Source organism: Perca flavescens, chromosome 6 (assembly GCF_004354835.1).
Source record: "Perca flavescens isolate YP-PL-M2 chromosome 6, PFLA_1.0, whole genome shotgun sequence".
Taxonomy (NCBI): Eukaryota; Metazoa; Chordata; class Actinopteri; order Perciformes; family Percidae; genus Perca; species Perca flavescens.
The window spans coordinates 21,761,394-21,784,585 of record NC_041336.1 but is presented as its reverse complement, the minus strand read 5'-3'; the positions used below and the strand labels follow the sequence as shown (position 1 = coordinate 21,784,585).

The 23,192-nt window shown below is 37.4% G+C and overlaps 1 protein-coding gene across 1 annotated transcript; it reads right to left on the bottom strand.

Annotated features, from left to right (window-relative positions):
- Window positions 1-2,246: 2,246 nt before the first annotated feature.
- On the bottom strand, window positions 2,247-20,273 carry c4b (complement C4B (Chido/Rodgers blood group)). The gene is made up of 41 exons (XM_028579908.1): window positions 19,970-20,273; window positions 19,560-19,749; window positions 19,290-19,464; window positions 19,100-19,170; window positions 18,887-18,975; window positions 18,709-18,791; window positions 18,496-18,583; window positions 17,969-18,080; window positions 17,735-17,876; window positions 16,954-17,066; window positions 16,719-16,868; window positions 16,447-16,614; window positions 16,164-16,355; window positions 15,599-15,742; window positions 15,364-15,487; window positions 14,958-15,029; window positions 14,634-14,846; window positions 14,408-14,522; window positions 13,659-13,729; window positions 13,419-13,558; window positions 13,116-13,331; window positions 10,539-10,590; window positions 10,352-10,441; window positions 10,061-10,267; window positions 8,295-8,373; window positions 7,988-8,180; window positions 7,773-7,868; window positions 7,055-7,217; window positions 6,316-6,509; window positions 6,003-6,158; window positions 5,848-5,907; window positions 5,682-5,772; window positions 5,416-5,596; window positions 5,212-5,302; window positions 3,799-3,873; window positions 3,621-3,723; window positions 3,437-3,526; window positions 3,228-3,332; window positions 2,994-3,077; window positions 2,751-2,883; window positions 2,247-2,670 (listed from the first exon to the last, which is right to left on the bottom strand). Exons 1-41 carry the CDS (start codon window positions 20,038-20,040, stop codon window positions 2,529-2,531), a joined length of 5,124 nt encoding a protein of 1,707 aa, XP_028435709.1. The 5' UTR covers window positions 20,041-20,273; the 3' UTR covers window positions 2,247-2,528.
- Window positions 20,274-23,192: the final 2,919 nt, after the last annotated feature.

Genomic DNA, 23,192 nt, shown 5'->3' with positions numbered 1-23,192 from the left:
CGCTGGTTGCTGCTTGCTTTTAAAGTGAATGGTACTTGAGGGGGGTTGTGTATGAACGTTCTCTCTCACATAATGCCTGATTTACAATTGGATTTATGTCGAAGCTTGGCCGGTGATGGATAAATCATTTTGTGGATGAAAGTAGAGGAGAGAGGTGACGAAGAGAGACATACTGGAATGATAAAAACATGCATTTTGGTCATACCAAAGAAACTGCTTAAGATAATGAGTAGCTAAAAATTCAACACAATTAAGAACTAAATGATCCAATTCACAAACCCATAACATGTTAATCAGACATGATCAAAATATACATAAAAATCAGCTACACATTGATATACAGTACAGGCACATATATGCACACACATCTATTCACAAGCTAAACTACCTATACAAGATACACCAAGATACACCTCTTTGCAAAATGAGTAGCCTTGCATTCATGCACACCACAGACACACCTTTATTGTGACATGCACTGTTTTTCTGTTTATAACTTTGAATTTGGGACCACTAGGCCTTTTTCCCAACAGACATTTTGACTTGTCATAGTAGGAAAAGCGTGTTGCTCATAACATTAACGATGGCTCTGTGCTTTTCTCTGTGTCCCATTAAGTCATGACAGATTCACAGTGTACTAGCAGCACAATACCAGGACCCTGAAACTGAAGCAGCTTAATGGAAATCAGCCATCATAAATTGTGCCATGTGCATCTATTTTTTTCCAACTGTGACATGTCAAAATGTGAAAAAAGCCTATTTACACATAACATACCAAGTCACCTTGATATTAAGATGAAAAACACAGTAATTGTCAGTGTAGTGTGGATGCCTGAGTGGGTGGTCCCACTCCATCAGTGCCTCCATCTGCTGGCAGCCTCCAGGAACAGCTCCGCCTTCACTCTAGTCCTTTCCACACCATAGACCACCCTCAAACCGCTGACCCTGTGATGGCCTTTGGAAAAATGGCTGAAGCCCGTTCAACAACTAAGGCTACTGCACACCTAACAAAATACACCTGGTCGTACGAGTACATTTCACAATTCCCCAGCCAATTTCACAGTTGATGCTCAAGCGTAGTTGGTGTGTCACAGTAGGTGAGTGTGTACTCGTGGAATAAGTGTATTCATGGCAAATCTCTTGTGGCAATTCACAAATCAAAAATATAAAACAAATTTGTAAATCTATCATTCACTCACAACTGTCTGTCTTTGTTGAGAGAATATTTGTATTTTATTGAGGAATAACTAGTACTATTGATTGATTGTGATTCTAATAATCACAAGCACAGGTCTACACTGCTTAGTCATGACAAGCCATTGATTACCTTGAGAAGGCTACAGTACAAAGAAGACCAACTGTGCTGTTGCTGTTGGCTACTGGTGCACTAAAGTAATCCCAAGATGAGCATGTGTGATGCTGAAGTCTGCGTAGTTATTTACCCTTTATTGATTCAAATGTAATGAAATGTCTAATGGCACGGCTGAAACAGTGCAGGCATTGATCTGGCTGTGATTGAAGTAATGGTCAGTACTCCCGCGTTGCTTACATTGGACCTGGCCTTAGAGATTAGAATAATATAAGCACATAAGCCCTTGCTTGTTCCTGGCCTCTCCACCCATGCCTCCCTCCTTCTCCTGCTGCACGGCTCCCTCCCACTAGCCCTCGTTTTTTCCCATTACCTCTCTCTGCATCACCCACAACTCAACATGTATTACATAATTGCACTGAGTATCTTATGCAGCATGTCTCTAAGTGTAGCAGATTTATTAAGACAAGGTCTGTTAGCTCTCTAGAGCTAATAAAGAGCAATTATCCTTATGAGGTTATGATTGATCCAAATTCCTGTGTAACTCCACCGGGAGCAAACGAACCACTGTGCAGCAGACTGTTTTGTCACTTTATGTGTATTCACTGTGCTAACCCCAAACCCCAATCACGCTCCCCCTCCCTTCTTCCTTACCTTGCAGATGTTAAGTAAGAAGGGGGGTAACTTTGAGAGGGGTTGTGTTGAGTACAGAGACCCCTCTCAGATCCTTTACTGCCAGTAAAAGAAAAAAAGGTAAATATATTCAGCAGAAAAGCTAAATCAAACCACCAGTACTCCAAACTGAATCACACTATTTGGAAAGACATAAAAGAGCAACAACCACAAAAATTCTGTTGCCGTGTTGAGTTCTATTTCAAATAATTATCCTAACATGTATGCATCTAGTTAATGCTCCAAACAATTATACACATACAAAGGCATTTGTAGAGATTTTTAGTTAAACACTGGTAGCTTTATTGGACATAAATGAGTAATGGTTACATTGTGAGTAGTAAACTTTAAAATAAAACTGTGAAGGAGTCAGTCATCCACCTCCTGTCTGAAAAGCAATGTCTCAGTACATATGGATGTTCTTATACTATGCTTTAATGGCTCTGATTATAAACAGTAAAAAAAGAGCTACTGTAACTGACAAGAGTAACTGAGTTACACTAGACTAAACTGAAAATGAAAGTAAAATTAAACAGATTTGTCTGTTTTACTGCCTGCAGCCATCTATCTTGTACTCATCTGTAAACACATTAAACGCTTTGCAGGCAGCGATATGTGCAGATTTTTTACATTCTTTCTCCAAAGGCTTTCTTTCAACCCAGGTGTTTGACTCCAACAGATACTGCATCCTACCAAAAGAGGGAGTGAACAGAATGTGAATCAATGATTGTAAAATTATACTTCCATTAACAATATTAATTATACTTACATTCCATTTGAGCTGGTTGTGGAACCATCTTTGCCCATGATGAGATACTGTCTTCCCAGGTCTAACTGTCCTTTACACTGACGCCTCTTCGCAAACACTCGAACAGAATTCTCATTCGTAAAGATATCTCCATCTGGTAGCCAGATGATAAGTGATTATCATATATGATAGGTCTTTTAACCATAAACATTTAAAGGTCAGTGTTATAGCATCTGCTAGGGCTTGTGGTTACAGTTTACTTACGTGATCTGAGTACCTCGTTTACATTGATTTCGTACAGCTCAAAGTTACTCTTCATGGAAACATTGAGGACTTCGCCAATGTATGCTGAAATAATAAAACAAACCATTTAACAACTATTCATCTGAACCGTTCTACTGCATAGTTTGTGTATATTGTCACTATATGAAAGAATGGATTGTTTATAGTCAACTTATTAGATACTTAACACCATAATGTCTTGAATGTAGTACTGACCATAATCTACTGTAGGGAAGAAACAAGCATGTTGTAAACGGGGATCTTCTTTTGCTCCTCGCCTGATCCCACTTTGGAATGTATTTTGTATTTTATGACAGGGTCCTAAAAAAAAGATGATCAGAATGCAATTTTAACACAAACCTGAACTGTATAGCTTCATTTATTCATGGGTGTTTGTCAGTATGGGTCTTAGAGTAATGGCCTACTTTCTGCACATTGGCACACATCCTCTGAACACAGTGTTGAGACCATCTTGCTCCTTTGGGGTGCAGAGTAGAATACAGTACACTTTCTGTCTGCAAGAAAAGCACAAATAGTTAATGAATTCCTGGTCAATTAAATATGTCCCCTCTATCGTAACAAAAAGAAATATCAAATTAAAACGCTTACTTGGTTCGTAATAATCATAGAACACAGCTGGAGCAGGCTGCAGAAGGCCAATTGGTACGTACTGTTTAGCATCGAAACTAATACATTCCTCTGATTCAAAGAGCTAGAGTGAGAGAATAAATTAAGTAAGTACTGGACATGTAACATTTTTGTAAATGTAAAAATATTTGAGCCTCACCTCATTAAAGTAGAGCAGCACTCTTCCATAGGAGACCTCATAATGGGAAATGTATCGTTCAGGTAGCTCTTTTAGCTGCGAGGAGACAAGAATTGAACCTTTTGCTACTATATTTCCATTCCTTTTTATGATGTTCTTGATGTTATGAATATGAAGGCTACCTTATTTTAGAATAAAAAACTGGAAACATGGAGACACAGCTAGTCAGACTTTGTCCAAAGGTAACAAATTCTGTAAGATGACTTTATTCACGTTTATTGTAGGCTATATTTAATCTGTACACAAAGTGTAAAAACAGCAGATTGGCGTTTTACAGGGGGTTATGTGCCGGACTATTTCCTGGTTAGGACTATGGTTGCAAAATTCCGGAAATATTTAAGACCGAAACTCTCCATGGGAATTACCAGGAATTAATGGGAAATAACAGGAATAAAATGGAAAAATAGGAATTATAGAAACAAACCTTTTACTATATAAGCAGACATAATTGTAAACCCTTCTAATAGAAATTAAATACATGAATTAATTAATCAATCAATCAATCAATTAACCGTCTGAAGACTAAGCCCTTTGTTCATGGACAATGTTCTTTAATTTGTCAAATACATACTATGTGAGTTAGCTAGCATGTGGGCTGTGTGCAAAGTCAAACTAAGGGTTTAAAGTTAACTTTATAATTTATAAAATAATTCATTTAATTCTATATATATATTCTATATAATTTATAAGAAATGTTTTACAATAAATAATAAAGGGAAATTGGGTATTTAAAACTCCTCAATGAGCATGCTCAATCAAGCTACATCCCACATGGTAACAACTAGCTAACAAAAACTAGCAGAAGGTGTTAACAAGTTCTAAACTGTTTACTTTGCCTTAGGCTACTATCTGCTGGTTAACTGAAATATAAAATACATATTCACTCTAGTAATATAATCAAAACTTACATGAAAGCATGTAGTGCTTTGGTTCAGAGTGCAGTAGAGTGGGCTGCACGTGTGATGGGAGAATGTAATGTGCATGCTGAGGGTTGTAACTTTATTATTGCTTTTAATATGTATTTCCCCCAAAATAAGTTCACTATTAAAAAGGTACAATTTTTATATTCAAATTCTGCAATATTCTCCAATTTCTTGCGAAAAATAGTCCAAGGTAATGATTTGTATTTAGCCTAACTTCTTACATTTGTATGTACACAGACTTGTACTTTTGACATTATATCATAGAACCAAATATTTTTTGACACAGTAGCTCATCTTTTCCACCGATTGAACTTGACTTAATGTCCATCTAAGCTCATTCACCTCAGCGTGTCTATTGAAAAAAGAGGACATGACCTAATGCGCCAGAAATAGCCTCCTACTTTGTGCTGAAGATGACCATGATGAAGAGGACGAAGAGAGAGCTACTAACCCTGTCCAGATCTTTCGTTTCAGCCTCAAATCCACTTAGAAGAGTGATGTCAGCAATGGCCATTCCTGTGAGATTGCTGCCCAGGCTATGACTACACACAGGAAAACAATGAGAATCATGGGACTTGTGACTTTTTCACTCAAAGCTCATTGTCTCATGAATACTTATTAAGAGCAAATGTGATTTGAATCTCATTCAACTAACCTGACACAGATTTTGTAGGTGACAGCCTCGTCTGATTTTAAGTTGTTATCAAGATCTCTCCTGTTCCGGGTGCGAGCATCAAACCACTCAATCGCTGATCGTGGCACTCGCACTTCCTTCTCCGCCACCTCCTCGTTGTTACCGTTGTAATCATAGTATTCATAATTTTCTATGACCTTAGCTAGGGAGACGGAGGTTAATGTAACTGTGTAGCTTTTATCAGCAATACATGTGGTTGTTATTTGTTATCAGTGACAAAAGCTCACCAGTGTACTTCACTTTCCCCTCCACTGTGACGCTGATAGACACCTTGTCACAATCGTCCTTGGGGTCCAGTAGATAGTAAGATTTTACAATCTGGGGAAAGGATTGGTGATTTACTGTAAATTGTGGATCTCTTTCCGGATATTAACAGACATTAATCAAACTTACCTTGAGCTTGCTATTGCCTTCTCCTGTCAGTTGCACATCAATGTTGTTCCCTGAAAATTTCTGTTACAAAAGACGCCAAAAATGCCAAGTCATCTAAGAATGAGGTTATATATTTATGTGAATTTAAGTGTAATGCTGACAATGCTCTACGATACCTTAAGATCTGTTTCCACCTTCTCATTATTTTTCAGTGCAAGCTTTACAATGTCTGTCTTTCCTTGGACTGTGAACTCTGCTATTAGATTTGCTTCGGGCCTGGCTGGCCTCTTTAGCTCATACTCAGCAAGGGCTTCCAATGCCACGACGGTATCCTGGGAATGGTAATAAAACAATAACATGTTTAACATCTCTGCTCTGATGGTTAATCTGTACTATACAGCATGATGTGGGACCAGAGTGATACAGGGACTATGTCCAAAGACAGGGATTCTTCAATTCAAACACTTCTCAATGTAGCGTTTTAATCACCTGTGTTGATTTGAAGCCTCCAGCATAGTTTTCTTGGGTGATTAACCAGCAGGCTGTTTTGTCTGCCCACTCGGTTTCCCCAAGTTCCACTGCAGCTAGGAGGGCATAGGCTGTAGTCTCTACTGTGATAGCATCTGCGATAGCTTGATTCTGTGGGCTGGCATCAACAGTCCACAGATAACAGCCATTCTCCCCTGTTAATTAAAAATAGAAAGTAAAGTAAAAATAAAACAATAGCACATTGTGATACACACTTTTAGTCAACTGACAAATGTCTACCACATACTGTATACCCCATACAAACTATCACTTCAATATCTCTGGGTTTATTAGGCATTGCTGAAAATAAATAAGAAGGTCTGCTTTATGGAAACTTTATCCTGTTTCTCAATTGAATTATATAGGTTCATTCAATATATTCAGACTTTCATTCAATATATTCAGATTTTCATTCAATATATTCAGACTTTTATTCAATATATTCAGACTTTCATTCAATATATTCAGATTTTCATTCAATATATTCAGACTTTCATTCAATACATTCAAGGTTCATTCAAAATATTCAGACTTTCATTCAATATATTCAGACTTTCATTCAATATATTCAAACTTTACATATACATATATATATATAATTTCCTAAACGGCATGCCATAATATATATAACTTAATATGATAGATACATACATGTAATTTATCCATATCACCCACACCTATAATCTTTGATTGGACTTGCCTTCAGTAGCCAGTGCTTTAAGTTTTGTCCAGACAGATGAATGATCTGTTCCCTTTGGTAGACAAATTGCGAGGCAGTAAGCTGTGATGGCAACAGTGTAGGGATGCTGAAGCTCCTCAAGGTGTGACAGGAGATATGTTGTTGATCTTGAAATTCTTGCTTCCTGGTAGAAAGTAGCATGAATCTTATCTGCTTTGCAAATTATGCATTGACTACAGTGTATTAAAGTGCAATAAATATAAAACAAACAGTAATAAGGCTAAGAGTCAACAGCCACTATATGAGGTTGTACTAAGAACAGCAGTGCTTTGAGCTAAATGTTCACATCAGAATGCTAATATGCTTACAATGCTAACATGCAAATGTTTAGCAGGTACATGTTAACTTAATGTTGGTGCTAAAGGAAGAGTCAGGTATCCAAAATCATTAGGATACATAGTCTGTGACCCAATAATGTCCACAAAATGTAGTTGCAATCGCTTTAGTTGATGTTGAGATATTTTACTAGACAGGTTTAAACTTTGACCTGCTGATGGCGCTAGAGGAAAAGTCAGTGGATCACCTAAATCATCGGAATAAATCTTCTTGGAATGTCTGTACAAATTGCATGTCAATCTATTCAATGGTTTTCCAAGTTATTTCAGTTAAAGTGGTTTTACTGACCAACATTGCCACACCAAAAGCAAACCCAGGACAGTAAGCCTTTCTATTATCTCACCGCATTATTTTTTAATTCGGTGTCCAGGAATTGAAGGGACCGGTACAATGCAAGAGTTATGAAAGCCGTCATGGATGCTTCTTGGTCTTTGCCTTTCTACATTAAACACACATAGACAATAATACCTTTAAATCACTGCAACTGAGTTTTTTGCTACATCTAATATTGTTCACATAATTATATGCATGTTCCAACATGTATGAAATAGAAGTTACCAGAACTCTTCTGCGTAGCACTCGATGTGGGTCACCGAATGACCCATCACGATTTTGTACTGAGAGCAAGTAACGGACTGAGTGCCTTATTTCTTGTTCTGGTACAACCCAAGTATTCCACTCCTTCTTTTCAAAAGTCATTGTCTGACGCTGTGCCACCAACGATAGCACTTTCACTATAAGGGCAGTCACCCTGAGGAGAAGAAAAGCAAGGGAGAAGAGTGGATGGAAAAAGCTGATTTGTGAGATATTGGAAGTAACTACCTTAAATCAAACATGAATGAGGCAGCAGAAATCAAATACTCACCAATTACTAGATGGCGCTTTAGGCCATGGTCTATAAGATCCATCGTCTTGATTCTTGAATTCTAAAATCCTCAAGTAACCTGACAAAGAAAGTGTTAACTTTGTTCAAAACAAACCTGTATAGCCTTGTTAGTGACCTGTAGAGGGTGCAACCATAGAAATAGAATGAGAGTAGAATGGACATTCCCATTCAAATCAACATAGCATGATGGTCAGAGTGGCGGACATTTTCATGTGTACCGTTGCCATTGCAAAGAACTGTGACTGTTGTGTAGCATGCTAAGGCCCCGATCATACAGTGTTCTAACAGTGTTCTGTTGTAATTGTTTAATGAGAGTGAATTGTTTTGCTCACTGCTTTTGGATTTATGAGCGCTTCTGGGTTTTCCGCTCATTGACTTTTTACCTTGTGAACTTAACTTAATGTTTATCCTTCACTGGTGATACTGTATTACATGAAGTGAAATGCAATTCATTTGACAACTCTATACTTTTGTGAATCCAGTTTCCTTTTTACTGCATTAACTACGATTTTTACGATTCCTTTGGTCTAACTCCTGCTTATGGAATCTCAGTTTTCACAGCTTCATAACTAATTCCAATAAAAGTTTTAAAGACCTATTTTTTTTTTTTCAAGAACATTGCTTCCATGCCTTAGTCCGCGATCAGACGGATCACTTTTGAAGATTGCCAAACACGATGCGCACTGCACAGCCTTTTTTGTTGAAGACGCCCCGATCAGACCAGTTGCATCTTTTGTTATTCTTGCTAAGGAGCCTGTCACGAATGACGACTGGAGAGAAGGCTATTCAAGTGCTCAATTTGTGGCTTTATTAACAGAAACACCAAAACATACTCAAATCAAACCAAAATACAAAACAATACTGAGGCAAAATAACAGCAAACAAACAAAACGGTCACCTCATAGCAAGCTGCCAACCCTTCTTCTCCTGATGCCCTTTTAACTCAAGAATTAAGCAGACACAAAACAGTATCAATCTTGGGAACAGGGCCTAGTGAAAAAGAAGAAAGGTAGCCTTTTCACACAGCCATTAAATCATATAGCCAACCGTTATTTTGCTGTTAAGTTAAATGACGTTTGGCTATTTTTTCTTATACGTTTTTTCAACTCGAGGCGTTCAGGGCATTACTGCAAAAAAGTGAGGCGGTCAGCAATGCAAAAGCAGCAAGCAAAATGCTTCACTCTTGAAAAAAATTACAAAAAAACACCCCATGCTGCTTAAAACATGCTCTGTCCGATCAGGGCTTTTATTTTTCACTTTTAACAGGTTTGCTTTGAAATCGTAATTTAAATTTTTCCATTTTTGGTATGTACTTACATACTATTTTCTTAACTTTATTATATTATATTTATCTTGTGTACGCAAATAATATGTTGTGCAAACAAGGAAATAATATCTAAAATCTTTTTTGGGATATTTATTGCGTTATTGCGGTTAAGTGGGAATTTTGACATGGTGGTAGTGCTAGTGGAAAGGTGCAGGGTGTTGTCCAAGACATTAGAATGCAATACAATTCTTTCTCTGGAGTCTATGGATATCCACAGCAAATTTCATGGCAATTTGGCCAATAGTTGTGGACCAGTGTGACAAAAACTGATGGGCTAACATCACCATCTTTAGGCCTGGCTAATGGGTAAGAGGAGCAATTAAAATAAACTCTGAATAATGGCATACGTTTGTCACAGAAAAAAATAGTACATACATGATAGAGACATTATGCAATTAACTGCGTAATATGTTCCTACCTTGTTTGATTTTATCAAGAGTATCATCTCTGGTACCAGCAGGCAGGTCAAACCATTGCTCACTTAGGTCAAGGTAGCGGAGGGCTGAAGCTGTAGGGGCCAGTCGTACCGTTGTCTGTTCTAAACATCCGCGAGGCAATACGATCAGGCTAGCAACCTTTTCTGGAGAAAGAAGGTTCTTTGCATGTGAACTGCCAAATCCATCCCCTGTCAGATAAGAACATTAAAAGGGTTAGACTGCGTCACTCACAAAGGTCTGTGAATTGTTTGTCTGTGTCTAACAGCACATACCTTCTACTGAAACGAAAATATTTGAGCTGGAGCCAGGGACTGTGTCATCTGGTAAAGATCCGTCAATAATTGTATTCTTAGTGGTCCTTCCTACCAAGATAGAAATAAGTAAATTGATTAAAAAAAAATTAAATACATTGAAGAATAAAGTTAATAAGTGTCATTACGAATTACAGAATCAACTCACCATTGAATTTCAGCACTAGGGTGTGTTCTACTCTTTTTTCTAGTCCTTCTGTCTACAACAAAGAAGAGAGCTGATTATTGTGTGTGCCTTGCCTAACGCATGAAAATATGCAAGTGGAAAACACATTTCAGTTTACATTAATAGTACATAAATATGCTCATTAGTTAATATTTTAATGCATACTCATAATCAATTTATTCACAATAACCACATTAATTTTCCAACGAGCCATTGGTAAAAGCATAAATAGCTGTACAGCAGTAATGTTTTTGAAATTAAAGTTAAAATGTCCAGAGATTATGAGAAAATGCTGATATGCCACATATGGAGGGTCAACAAAGGGAAGTCACTGTATAGAGCAGGGGTGTCAAACTCAATTTCACTAAGGGCCAGAAAATCAGAATCACATTAAGGGCCAGACATGTTTAGTTTATTGTCATGCTTTTATTTAATTGAAAGTCAAAAAATGTTGACTGTATTGTTGCATGTCTCATACAGCTTTGTCACTTACAGTTTGATCGACAAAAGTCAGCAAAAAAGTTCCTTCATAGAGTTTAGCAAATCGAGCTAAAACCAATGATTACATATTTTACAACAACCTGTTTCACAGCCTGAATATGCAAACTCACTGCTTCTGTGGGAATTTCTGAATGTCAAAGTCAGCAAATCTGCCAAATTCTGTTTTGAGTGTTCAAAAGTGTAATTACAGTTTGAAAACAGTTTCTGTCTTTTTGATTTCGGCGCACATACAGTACAGGTTTGGACACACCTTCTCATTCAATGCATTTTCTTTATTTTCATGACTATTTACATTGTAGATTTTCACTGAAGGCATCAAAACTCTGAATGAACACATATGGAATTATGTACTTAACAAAAAAGTGTGAAATAACTGAAAACATGTCTTATATTTTAGATTCCTCAAAGTAGCCACCCTTTGCTTTTTTGATAGCACTGCAAATCCTTGGTGTTCTCTCGATGAGCGTCATGAGGTAGTCACCTGAAATGGTTTTCACTTCACAGGTGTGCCTTGTCAGGGTTAATTAGTGGAATTTTTCCCTTATTAATGGGGTTGGGACCATCAGTTGTGTTGTGCAGAAGTCAGGTTGATACACATCCGACAGCCCTATTGGACAACTGTTAGAATTCATATTATGGCAAGAACCGATCAGCTAAGTAAAAAGAAACGAGTGGCCATCATTACTTTAACAAATGAAGGTCAGTCAGTCCGGAAAATTGCAAAAACTTTGAATGTGTCCCCAAGTGCAGTCGCAAAAACCATCAAGCGCTACAACGAAACTGGCTCACATGAGGACCGCCCCAGGAAAGGAAGACCAGGAGTCACCTCTGCTACTGAGGATAAGTTCATCCGAGTCACCTGCCTCAGAAATCGCAAGTTAACAGCAGCTCAGATTAGAGACCAGATGAATGCCACACAGAGTTCTAGCAGCAGACGCATCTCTAGGACAACTGTTAAGAGGAGACTGCGCAAATCAGGCTTTCATGGTCAAATAGCTGCTAGGAAACCACTGCTAAGGAGAGGCAACAAGCAGAAGAGATTTGTTTGGGCCAGGAAACACAAGGAATGGACATTAGACCGGTGGAAATCTGTGCTTTGGTCTGATGAGTCCAAATTTGAGATCTTTGGTTCCAACCGCTGTGTCTTTGTGCGACGCAGAAAAGGTGAACGGATGGATTCTACATGCCTGGTTCCCACCGTGAAGCATGGAGGAGGAGGTGTGATGGTGTGGGGGTGCTTTGCTGGTGACACTGTTGGGGATTTAATCCAAAATTGAAGGCATACTGAACCAGCATGGCTACCACAGCATCCTGCAGCGACATACCCATCCGGTTTGCGTTTAGTTGGACCATCATTTATTTTTCAACAGGACAATGACCCCAAACACACCTCCAGGCTGTGTAAGGGCTATTTGACCAAGAAGGAGAGTGATGGAGTGCTGCGCCAGATGACCTGGCCTCCACAGTCACTGGACCTGAACCCAATCGTGATGGTTTGGGGTGAGCTGGAGTGAAGGCAAAAGGGCCAAGTGCTAAGCATCTCTGGGAACTCCTTTGAGACTGTTGGGAAACCATTTCAGGTGACTACCTCTTGAAGCTCATCAAGAGAATTTCAAGAGTGTGCAAAGCAGTAATCAGAGCAAAGGGTGGCTACTTTGAAGAAACTAGAATATAAGACATGTTTTCAGTTATTTCACACTTTTTTGTTAAGTACATAATTCCACATGTGTTCATTCATAGTTTTGATGCCTTCAGTGAGAATCTACAATGTAAATAGTCATGAAAATAAAGGAAACGCATTGAATGAGAAGGTGTGTCCAAACTTTTGGTCTGTACTGTATAGGCGGGTCAAAATTTGTTGTGAACCTAAACTGATATGTGGGCCGGATGAAAACTTGCAAGGGGCCGGATTGGCCCGCGGGCCTTGAGTTTGACACATGTGGTATAGAGGTTTTAATCCAATATGACTTCCAATATGTCATATTTATTTAGTCAGCTATGCGGCTATTATAAAATGATTGTTTAGCAGAGAGATCAAATAATGTCTTTGTCACTCACCAACACATTCAAAGTCTTTTCAACTGCATCGATTCCCATCTCATTCTCCATATCATAGAGACGTATTTTGATAGGTATTGAGCCGGTAACCATGGGGACAGCAGAAAAGGAAACAAACTGGGAAGACTCTGGCTTCACAGTAATGTTAACAAACGCTGCAGTGGTGGCTGAGCCTGGGGAACAAAGTCCTTCAGTCTGTTCCATATGGACTGCCACCTATAAAAATGCAGATGTCCACACAGAAAAATATCATTAAGAATTGAATTTTAACTTGTATAGTTGCTGTTCTTAGGTGATATCTACCTGTAGTTCGACATCGCCATAGTTGTAGATAACAGGCGAAATGGATAGTTGCTCATATTTCTTCACTGAGTAAGGCAGTCTCAGAGACACAAATGCCCTCTTAACTGCTCTGACCTCAGACGGTTTAACTACACAGAAACCTGAATGAAACATAGTGTAAGCAGCAAATTGCAGTAATTCATGAGAAGCTCTTCAGTCAGATATACAACATGTATTTGTTAAGTGGGAAGCTGTTATTACCAGTGGCTGCAGATAAAGTGACGACCTGAATCTCCCACGTGGTGATGGAATCAGGTAGAGTCAAAACATACCTAAGGGGTCAATTAAGATAAAATAAAGAGTGTGGTCTTACTAAAATGCATCTGACAAAGGCTTTTTCTACTTCTAGTTTACTGTAGAATTAAGGTAATGCATTAATTAAGATTAACTTACACTGAACATTTGAAAATGCTGAAATTCTCACATTGACATCACAAGCAACAAACATTAACACATGCAAAGATATAAACAAAATTAAAGCTGCAAGCAGTGATGAACGGGCCCTCACACCTTTCCCCGCGCTGGGGGTCCTGGAGGGACGCTAGAACTTTATTTCCTGCGTGGAGTGGGTGGCATTGGAAATTATATTTTGCATATTTTGTACTACTTCCTGTGACCATAAGTGTCTACGACAAATGGTTCATGAATTATGAAAGGGGGAGATGGCTAAAGAAGATTGGATTAGACAATGTAAATTTGAGTTTTAACAACTTCTGATGCATGGGCAAATACTGTATGTTGAGTTGCCGAGCACCTAAAGCCCCTTAAAAAGTGATTAATTTAAGAGAATAATAATAAACATCAATTTCAATAGGGCCTTCGCCGACAGCTAGTCAGTGCTCTGGCCCTAACTATGGGGTAGCAAAGGTTTTAACGGCTGCAACTAGACACTGTATTTCGCTGGAAAAAAATTATCTACATAAATTGTATATAATATTGCCACCTCTTACCTTCCTTTACCATCTACATCAAATTCTGTGAATGCAAAGCTTGGGGGGAAAAATCGTCGAATGTACTGAGCAGCAGTGTCCAAGAAGAACTCTTCAATGTCCTCTGTGCTTGCAGCTAAAAATGAGAAAATGAAAGGTTTGTGATTAAACTCTGTGATAATCATGCAACCGTTATTAAATTCCATTTAAGTAAGTTTGTAAAGTGTATATGACAAGTTAATCTCACTCCTGCCAAGTCCTGTCCGGGTGTCCTCTTGTATCTTTTTTTGTCTCAGATACTCTCCTTCAAGGCAGCATTTTAAAAAGACGTCGGCACAAACAGGATTTGCTTCCACCAGAGAGACTCTCTTCGCTCTTTCAATACATGTTCGTCTCATAGGGATGAGAGAAAACCCCTGAACACAACAGTCTTGTAACTTTTCATTGGAAAAGTTAGATTCTAAAGTGACAATAAAAGAAAAAGAAAAGCAAACATTTTCATAGCATATTCTTACCAGAAGTATTTAACATGATCTCAGATCAGAGTTGTAATGGCAGAATGGTGTCTTACTTAAAGTCATCAATTCTTGTTGAAGGTCCACTGAGCGTCTGTGTCGTACAGATTGTAAATTACAGCCAAAATCTAGTAAAAAAGTAATATAACAGCATTAAACCTCAGCATAAGTAATTTGTTAGTTGCTTGATTTTGGATGGTTGTTGGTATTATGAAAACAATCATTTGCTAAAAAGGTCATTTCTGCTTTAGTGGTTATAATCTCTGCCTTTTTCTCCATGTCACACACATGGGAGTCAACAAAATAGATCGCCTAACTCCTGTGGTAGTATCAACTTGGTTTTTATCTTGTTTTGGATAAAACCAAAATCATCGGCATGGCTAGCTACCACAAGAAAATATTTTTGTAATGTTCTGTTCTTATTTAACATTTAAATGAAGAAAAAAATTAGTATTGCCATACCTTTTTTCCACTCAGACTGGGACTGAGATACAAAAGACAGGCCAGCCTCTTTTAGTACAGATGCAGGGTCAGATCCTCCACTGTATGAGCAACCAAGGTCATATGACTGCATAGAGGAAAACACCTGAAAAATGGAAGAAGAGCTTGGATTTACTGTATTATAATATATAGGTCAAATAAAATAGCCTGTGTGTTGTAAGAGAGTCAGTTTACAAGGAGCGTGTGAAAGTTTTACCTGTTTTGCTGTGAGTTTATTATCGGCATTGAGAGCGTAGATGGCTTTATCCACAGCCAGCAAAGCCACTCTGGCTTTCTGACCATGTAAATCAAACTCTAGCGTAGACTGTTTTCCAGGTTCAAATGGTCCTTTTTGTTCTACCTAAATTAAAATTTAAATATTTCAGAGATTTTTAAATGACATTGTCCAAGGTCAAAGTCAATTCAAATAATACATAAAAAAACATCTAAATATGTACATGTAAACACATTTGCTGTGTTCAGTAGTTGAAACTAGGCTAAACAGAATTGTATATTTTGTGTTGATAAAGAATGATAATTGGCATGCAACACCCACCGCAGCAGTGATTGCAACTGTTTTTTATTTTAAATTAGTTCATTCAAAGCTAAATTCGATTTCATTAAGTCTACATTATTTTATCTACCAGCCCCCTCCCTGCCCCATTTATTTAAAAAAATGTCCTACTACAGAATTAAGCCGACACAAGTAAAGTTGTGTTTGCCTTCTTTCACTGTAGAATCACTCTGCTCAGGCTGCACTCTTATCTGTTCTGTTTACTCACATTGACCTTTATCTCACATTCGTCCCTGACATCTACCCACACCGAGTCAGCAATGATGTCACCACCCTGGTTGTAGTAGTAGCCAATCAGACGGAACGATGGCACCATATCAGGAGTTATCTGCAGGTTGTGCCTAACTGAAGTACCAAAACCGATAGAACCCTTTTGTATTATGATCCCACGGCTTAAGACCTGCAACATAGTCAATTTAAAAAGGTTATAAAAAACTGTTCCTTCTCTTTGTCAAAACAAATCATGTTGCATTCACTCAGATATGCCTCACCATGTAGTATATAAATCCACGTGTTGGCCCATTGATGGTGTTGTAATTCACAGTTAGTGACTCGCCCACAGAGTACATCCTATTGGTCAAACTGATGTACAGGTAGCTGCCACTTGGAGATGAAGCAGGTTGAATTACTTTGCTCTGCCGAAGGCCATCTGCCAACACCTAATGAAGTCAGGGTGTAAACAGTTAAGGTGAATTAAAGGAAAGTCCAGTGATTTATTAATTTGATAACACCTTCAAATTGTTAATTGTTTAGGAATACTAACTCTAACAGTAATCGGAGCCCTACTGGCAATATTAAAGACAGAAGTCACTGCCCCCTCCTGGTCAGTGGTGCCTTTCCAAGGTTCCTCTGATACATCAATCTCTACTGGCACACCAGCTGCTGGGGAGCCATCTGGGAGACGCACAGCAACCTATAATACAAACTTAATATTTTACATACAAAATCATCACAGTCATGTACATAGCTGTGTACCCATTTGTTTGTTTCATGCATACCACCACATCTAGTGGATATCCAGGAAGAAAATATGAGCGTGTCCGAGAGAGATCCAAGGTGTATTTGTGAGAGATGATAGGAAGGTAAACTTCTGCCTCCTGTATTTCCCCACCTGGGCAATACAATGCAGGTATCAGATGCATGAAAATCACAATACTAAAACATTGTCTTACATCTCTCATATACGAGATGGCACATCTCAACAGACTTATCTTTCAATTTTGAGATAAATTATTCTTCTAGTAGTTGTGGTAGAGTTGTAGAAGCAGTAATATAATTTTGGTTATTGTTATTCTCAGAATATAAAAAAAATGTGTACTGTCAGGGATTTTTTATCTGTTAGTTATCCTAACATATTCATATAGCAATTTCATTGATGTATATTTAATGGTTATGCTATAGTTTTGCATATATTCCATAAAATATAGGATTGTAATTTCTTTTAACCTGATAATTCTATTTAACTACTCTCTGATCATAAGACCCTTGAAGTTTACAAGAGGTTGCAAGTCTAACTGCTGTATTTACATCTCTTATTAAATACCATTTCACAACATCAAGAGTCATCGCAGTACCCTGGAGTTGCATAACAGGAAACAGTAACTAGCTGTTTGGCCATTTAACACCAAACTTGAGTAAACATCATACTAAATATGCACAGCACATGCCGCTGTCTATAAAACAGCAAATATTTTGCACATTATACAATATATTCTCTCTTTGCACCATAATGGTTTCTGGCTTAAACATTGTTATATGGTGTGACAGTGTGTCCTTTACTTTGTATGTTGGTGACAAATACTCTCAAATAGATTTGCGCTCCATTTTGCTGTAATTCAGAGAGGGGTTTGTTCTGCTGTTTTTGGAGGTGTTCATGTAAGTCTGCTATCTGAAGAGAAGCTGTTGCAGTTCCATTCTGGACCTGCAAGAAATGCCATACATTATTGATGTTCAAGTACTGTAGCACTTAAGAGATGCAATATGTTGCCAGAATATCTTTATATTTTTTCTCACCGAACCAGTCAACTCCAGTCCTCTGATAAAGGCAGGCTTCATTTTTGGACCTCTTTCTACAAAGCCAAATTGGCAGTGGTAAGCCCCTTTAACTTTCTCCCCATATGAATACCTAGAGAAAATTATTGTAAAACAAATGTGACTGTTAATGTTAGGAAAGTCTGAAAATGTAATGCTAGGGACAAGCGGCCTAAATATTATAACATTAACTTGTATTGGTAAATATGACATTTGAAAGGGGTCACTTAATGACACATTTATCCAAATATGCAGCTCTACAGAGCTCTCTGGCCACTTTTAGCTTATTTGGGGGTGTTACAAGATAAAATAGGTAGGCTAACGCAAGTTAACTGTTAGCCGTAACCTTGGCTGCAATGTTAGCAACTTCACAAGGCAATGATTCTGCTGATTTTCCTACTTGTTTTTGAGTTATCTACGCCAAATGTGATTGCTAAAAATGATTAATGTGGGTTTAAAAGGAAAACCCGGCATTAAAGGAAATTAATGAGAAATCAATCAACACTTACTTTGCTAAGATGGTGAAGTCAAGATGTTCAGCATTCGACAAAATATAGCTCTGCTTCATTTGGATGTTCACCTCAAAACTTGGTAAAACTAGAGAGTGTAACAAAAACAATGTTTTTGAGAATGACAAAATATTGATGAGAAATGATATATATAAAAAAAGATAAAGAATGATTAAAAAAAAGAAGTAAAATATTTAAATGAAATTACGTTACCGAATTTTTTGACTTTGAACTCTCGGGAAGCAGCGTTTGCTTCATCGTCTTCATAGTGTGCTGTAACCTTCCATGTGCCCATTCTTTGTAAACAAAATGTGTTATATATGTTAGGTATGTCACAGTTTCTTGTGCTGTTATGTTAGACGCAGTTTATTGTAAATCTATTTTAACATACTTTGAGACATCAGGTATGGAAAATGAGTCTTGAAGTATTCCTCCCTTTGCAGTCCTAAGGGATTTCATTACTCTGTTTCCAGCAGCATTCTATTATAAAATGATAAAAGCATTAATCATGACATAAAACCATAAAAATTATGTATGCAAATATTTCAAAGTCCTCTGTATTCCTAAATATATATATATATATATATATATATATATCACTCACAATTACTGATATGTGGATCACTTCCTCATGAGGCCTGAATGTGTGGTCAAGAGTGAATATTCTGTACCTCACTAGAAAAGAGATAATCAACAAATTGCTTCAAAAATATATGGAGCATATTTTCACACATGTCCACATTCAACATTCAATACATTCCACATTTCTTCACATTTGTTGTCTCTACTTTTACCTTTCTGTGTTGGGTTGTAGATTGGCTGATCAGTCTGAATGAAGATATAGCCCCTGTGTTGTGACACCTGAACATGTGTTACCTTCTTTCCACTGAAGGAGGGGCTCTCTGCCACCAGCACAAGGGTGAGACGTTTATAATTTGAAGTCACAGTTGACATCAGGTTCCTGTCTATCTGTAAATGTGAAAAAAAAAAACAAGTTTGGATTACTGACATCTCAGTCCGGCCTAATCTTTTGCTTTCTGTGTGAGTGTCAACGTTTCTCATACCATGAGCTCAACTGTTTTGATCTCCCCTTCCACAGTACACTGAGTAGTTTTCTTCACAGACACTTGAGTGCCTGAAATCTCATGCATCAAGTAGAGAGTAACAGGATTATTAAGATGAGACCTTCCCATCTGGACAAACACTTTCTCATTAACACCTACATGAAACACTCCGGGGGCTGAGATGAAGAATCTGCACACAAAGGTGAAAAAAGCAATTGCTGTCGCTTTCATTGCTATATTTTACATTCATGGACTTCTATGCCTTTAGAGAAACATCTGCAATGCTGCATATTTTGTCTTACATTATAACAAAATGACATAATAATCCTTACAGTATCATTAAACAAAAAGGTTGTCATTAAATTACATTATTACATAATATAGATTCATGCAGCTATGTCTACATTTACCCATTGTCCGTTGAAGAAGCTGATTCCACAGTCAAGATCAGGAACAGTACTGAAAAGATGTAGCACCCCATTGTGCAGCTTCTATTTCTTTGCCTGGTCTGACACAGGCTTTTGATTAACTCTGGTTTTGTTGTTCATCCACCCCTGTATTTCTCAATCGTTGGAGCCATAAATGCCCTCCCTCAGTTTTTTTTTCTTCTAAGATAACTTAAAAAGAAGTATCATTCCTCAGGGAGATGTCTCATCTATTGTGCCTATAAGCAATACATATACTGAAAAAATCCTCACACTCAGATAGAACATGTATACTGATGTGTACATATGTGTAGTTTTATAACTGCTTGGCTTGCAGCATGGAAAGTGTTTTTTTCTGTTTCACAATGTGTATCCATTCCCTCATCGGTCACTGAAAGTCAGCCAAATTCCCCCCAAATCATGTGATTTACAAGAAATCAAGTTTGAGCTCTTTCAGTTTGGGATGGGGTGAGCACTGTTTACTGTTTCAGGAATGATTTGCAAAGTAGAGTTCAAGTATATCTGTACACTCCCTAACTACAACATTTTTTTCATTTTCATGTGTGTATTCATCAGCGAACATACACTTAATGGAATTTACAAAGCTGCCAAACTGTGTTCTGATCTAGTAAAATGGAATTGTTTAAGATTTATGACACACACACACACACACACACACACACACACACACACACACACACACACACACTAATATCAGGTTTTGAATCAGTTATGAAGAAATATATTCAGAGACAAGGTCAGAAACTTTATTTTTTTCTACATGAACAGCTTGATGTAAGATACAATAAACAGGATGATAAATTACATAATCAGGATACACTATGCAATTGAACATTAAAAACACTGATTGGACAGATAATTTATTGTTTTACTTTTCTTTTTTTTTAAACTACATGTGGATCCATCAGAAATATTAACTTTATACTCATAGCTCTTGTGTAAATGTAAACACCCTCAAACATCCGTGTCAAGGTGTTTTGAAGGATTTAAGCTCCAAAACTGTTACCCCAGCTAAGTGCTCTATAGATCAAGGCAATGATTCCTTAAAGCTCTTCAATTGTCCAGCTTGCTGGGACCTTCTCTAATTGTAGATACAGTTTGTGTAAGGAGATTTAATTGTTTAACTTTTTTGTCAACTTACTTTATGGTATTCATGAAAAAGGTTTGCTAGCTTCAAAGAACTGAAAAATATTGGCTCATCTAATCAAGCTAACATATACACATAAGTTATACACATTCTAAAATGGGTATGCCATGGCCCTGTGCAATCCAAAGACACATTTGGCACATGGAAGAAACATCTCTGTCAGCCTCCATTTCACTTCACCAACCACAAGCCATGTAACCCGTTGCTGCATCATCTCTTCACCCATTAATAATCTGATTCTCCCCACATAGTGAGAGAAATTGTATTTTTTTAAATGTATATGTCCTGCAAACTAGATAAGCAACTGATCCACATGTTCAGTTTACTTGTTTCTTAGAGATAATACATTTTATATATACAAATGAAAAAATTTCAGATTTTTATTTTCAGAACTTTACAGAAAATGTAATAATGTCAGTCCATAGATGCAGCCTCCACCTACCAGAGAGAACTCAGGGAATTAAAAAGGCCAGGGTCTGTGAATTAAGAGAATTGATTTTCAATTAAGAAGCCTAAATTTCAGATTCAAAAGTCAAATTTGTTAAAAATGACACATTTTGATATTTAAAAAAACCTCCTTTATCAATGAACTTCAACAAGTAGTTTAAAATCCAACCTTTTTTGCAACAATTGAAATGCAGTCCCTTCTTTGCACACAACCACATGACAACATTTAATGATTTCCCATCTTGATTAAGTAAGAGGGAGAAAACGAGAATCGGGGGCAAGATGTCCATCCACAACTCCTGGATATGGAGAAGTAACACAAGAATTGCGTTTGGACAATCAGCACCAGACTCCCTGTCAAACTTGAGATGAACAGCAATAGCATCTCTTAGCCCTGGGAGTGAATCCTGCAGCAGATGGATGATTTGATAAAATATCATAGGAGATGAATTAAAACGTGCGGAAATATCTACATATTAATTAAACATGTTTAAAATAATTCATGAACTGTCAAAAGAAAGCTGCAGGCTACACACTCGAAAATGTGATCTAAAAGTATCTGTTAAAAAAAAAATATTACACATGTTCCATAGGTTTGTCCCACTAAATGCTTTTTTTTTTAAAATTACTATAGAACATATTATTCATCTAACAATTCACTTAAGTTAGTAAATTAACTTGTACTAACAAATGAAAACGTAAACTATTTTGATACTTACATTATGCACCACCAATGATACAGTGATATAGTCCCAGAGAAGCAGCTATTAAGCATTATCCCTATGCATATGAAATATTAAACTCTTATTCTTTCTGACTTTTTTTCAAATATTGTAAAGTTCACTCTACTCTGCATCCGTCCTCAACCGCTGCTTGTTCAGTTTGCCTGTCCATGTCCCCTTCTCTATCTCTTCCCCTCTATCCATCTCATTTCATGCAGGAGTGCGGTTACCTAAGAGACCAGGCCTCAATAGAGAAAATCTCTTTTTCTACAATTAACTGTGAAAGTGACAGAAGGAAAATAAGGGAGGGACCAATGGAGGGGTGCACACTCAGAAAAGAAAAGGAGAGGGAAGGACACAAGTGCGCATTTCTTTTTTAACTAATTTTAATTTAAAAACTAATATTGGCACTCATTTCTAAAATGTAATCTTTAGAAATTTCAGAATATGTAACTGTAATGAAAAGTGACCAAAGTTAAAGAAAACTTTTAGTTAAATCTTTGGACCCTCCGACAGCAACATTTAATTGCTGCATTTAAGCTTTTGATTGAGTAAATATATTCTGTAGTGTATTTAGTAAAGTTAATACGTTATATGATTATATGATATTACATGTAAGAATATATTTTATGTCCTATATAAGATTTTTTTTGCACACTCTTAATGAATATATACATTTCAGTTGTGTAGCATCACACACTTGAATTGGGATTAGGCCAAATTAGGTTGCATTACACTGATCCAAGTGAAAGTGAATTATGTTTTTCACCATAATCTCTAAAAATGCAGAGGGAGTGACCACTGGGTGTCCATGGAGAGATGTACACAAAAGGGTGTGGCGTGGGAATGTCCTCAGAGGTCAGGAGTGAGG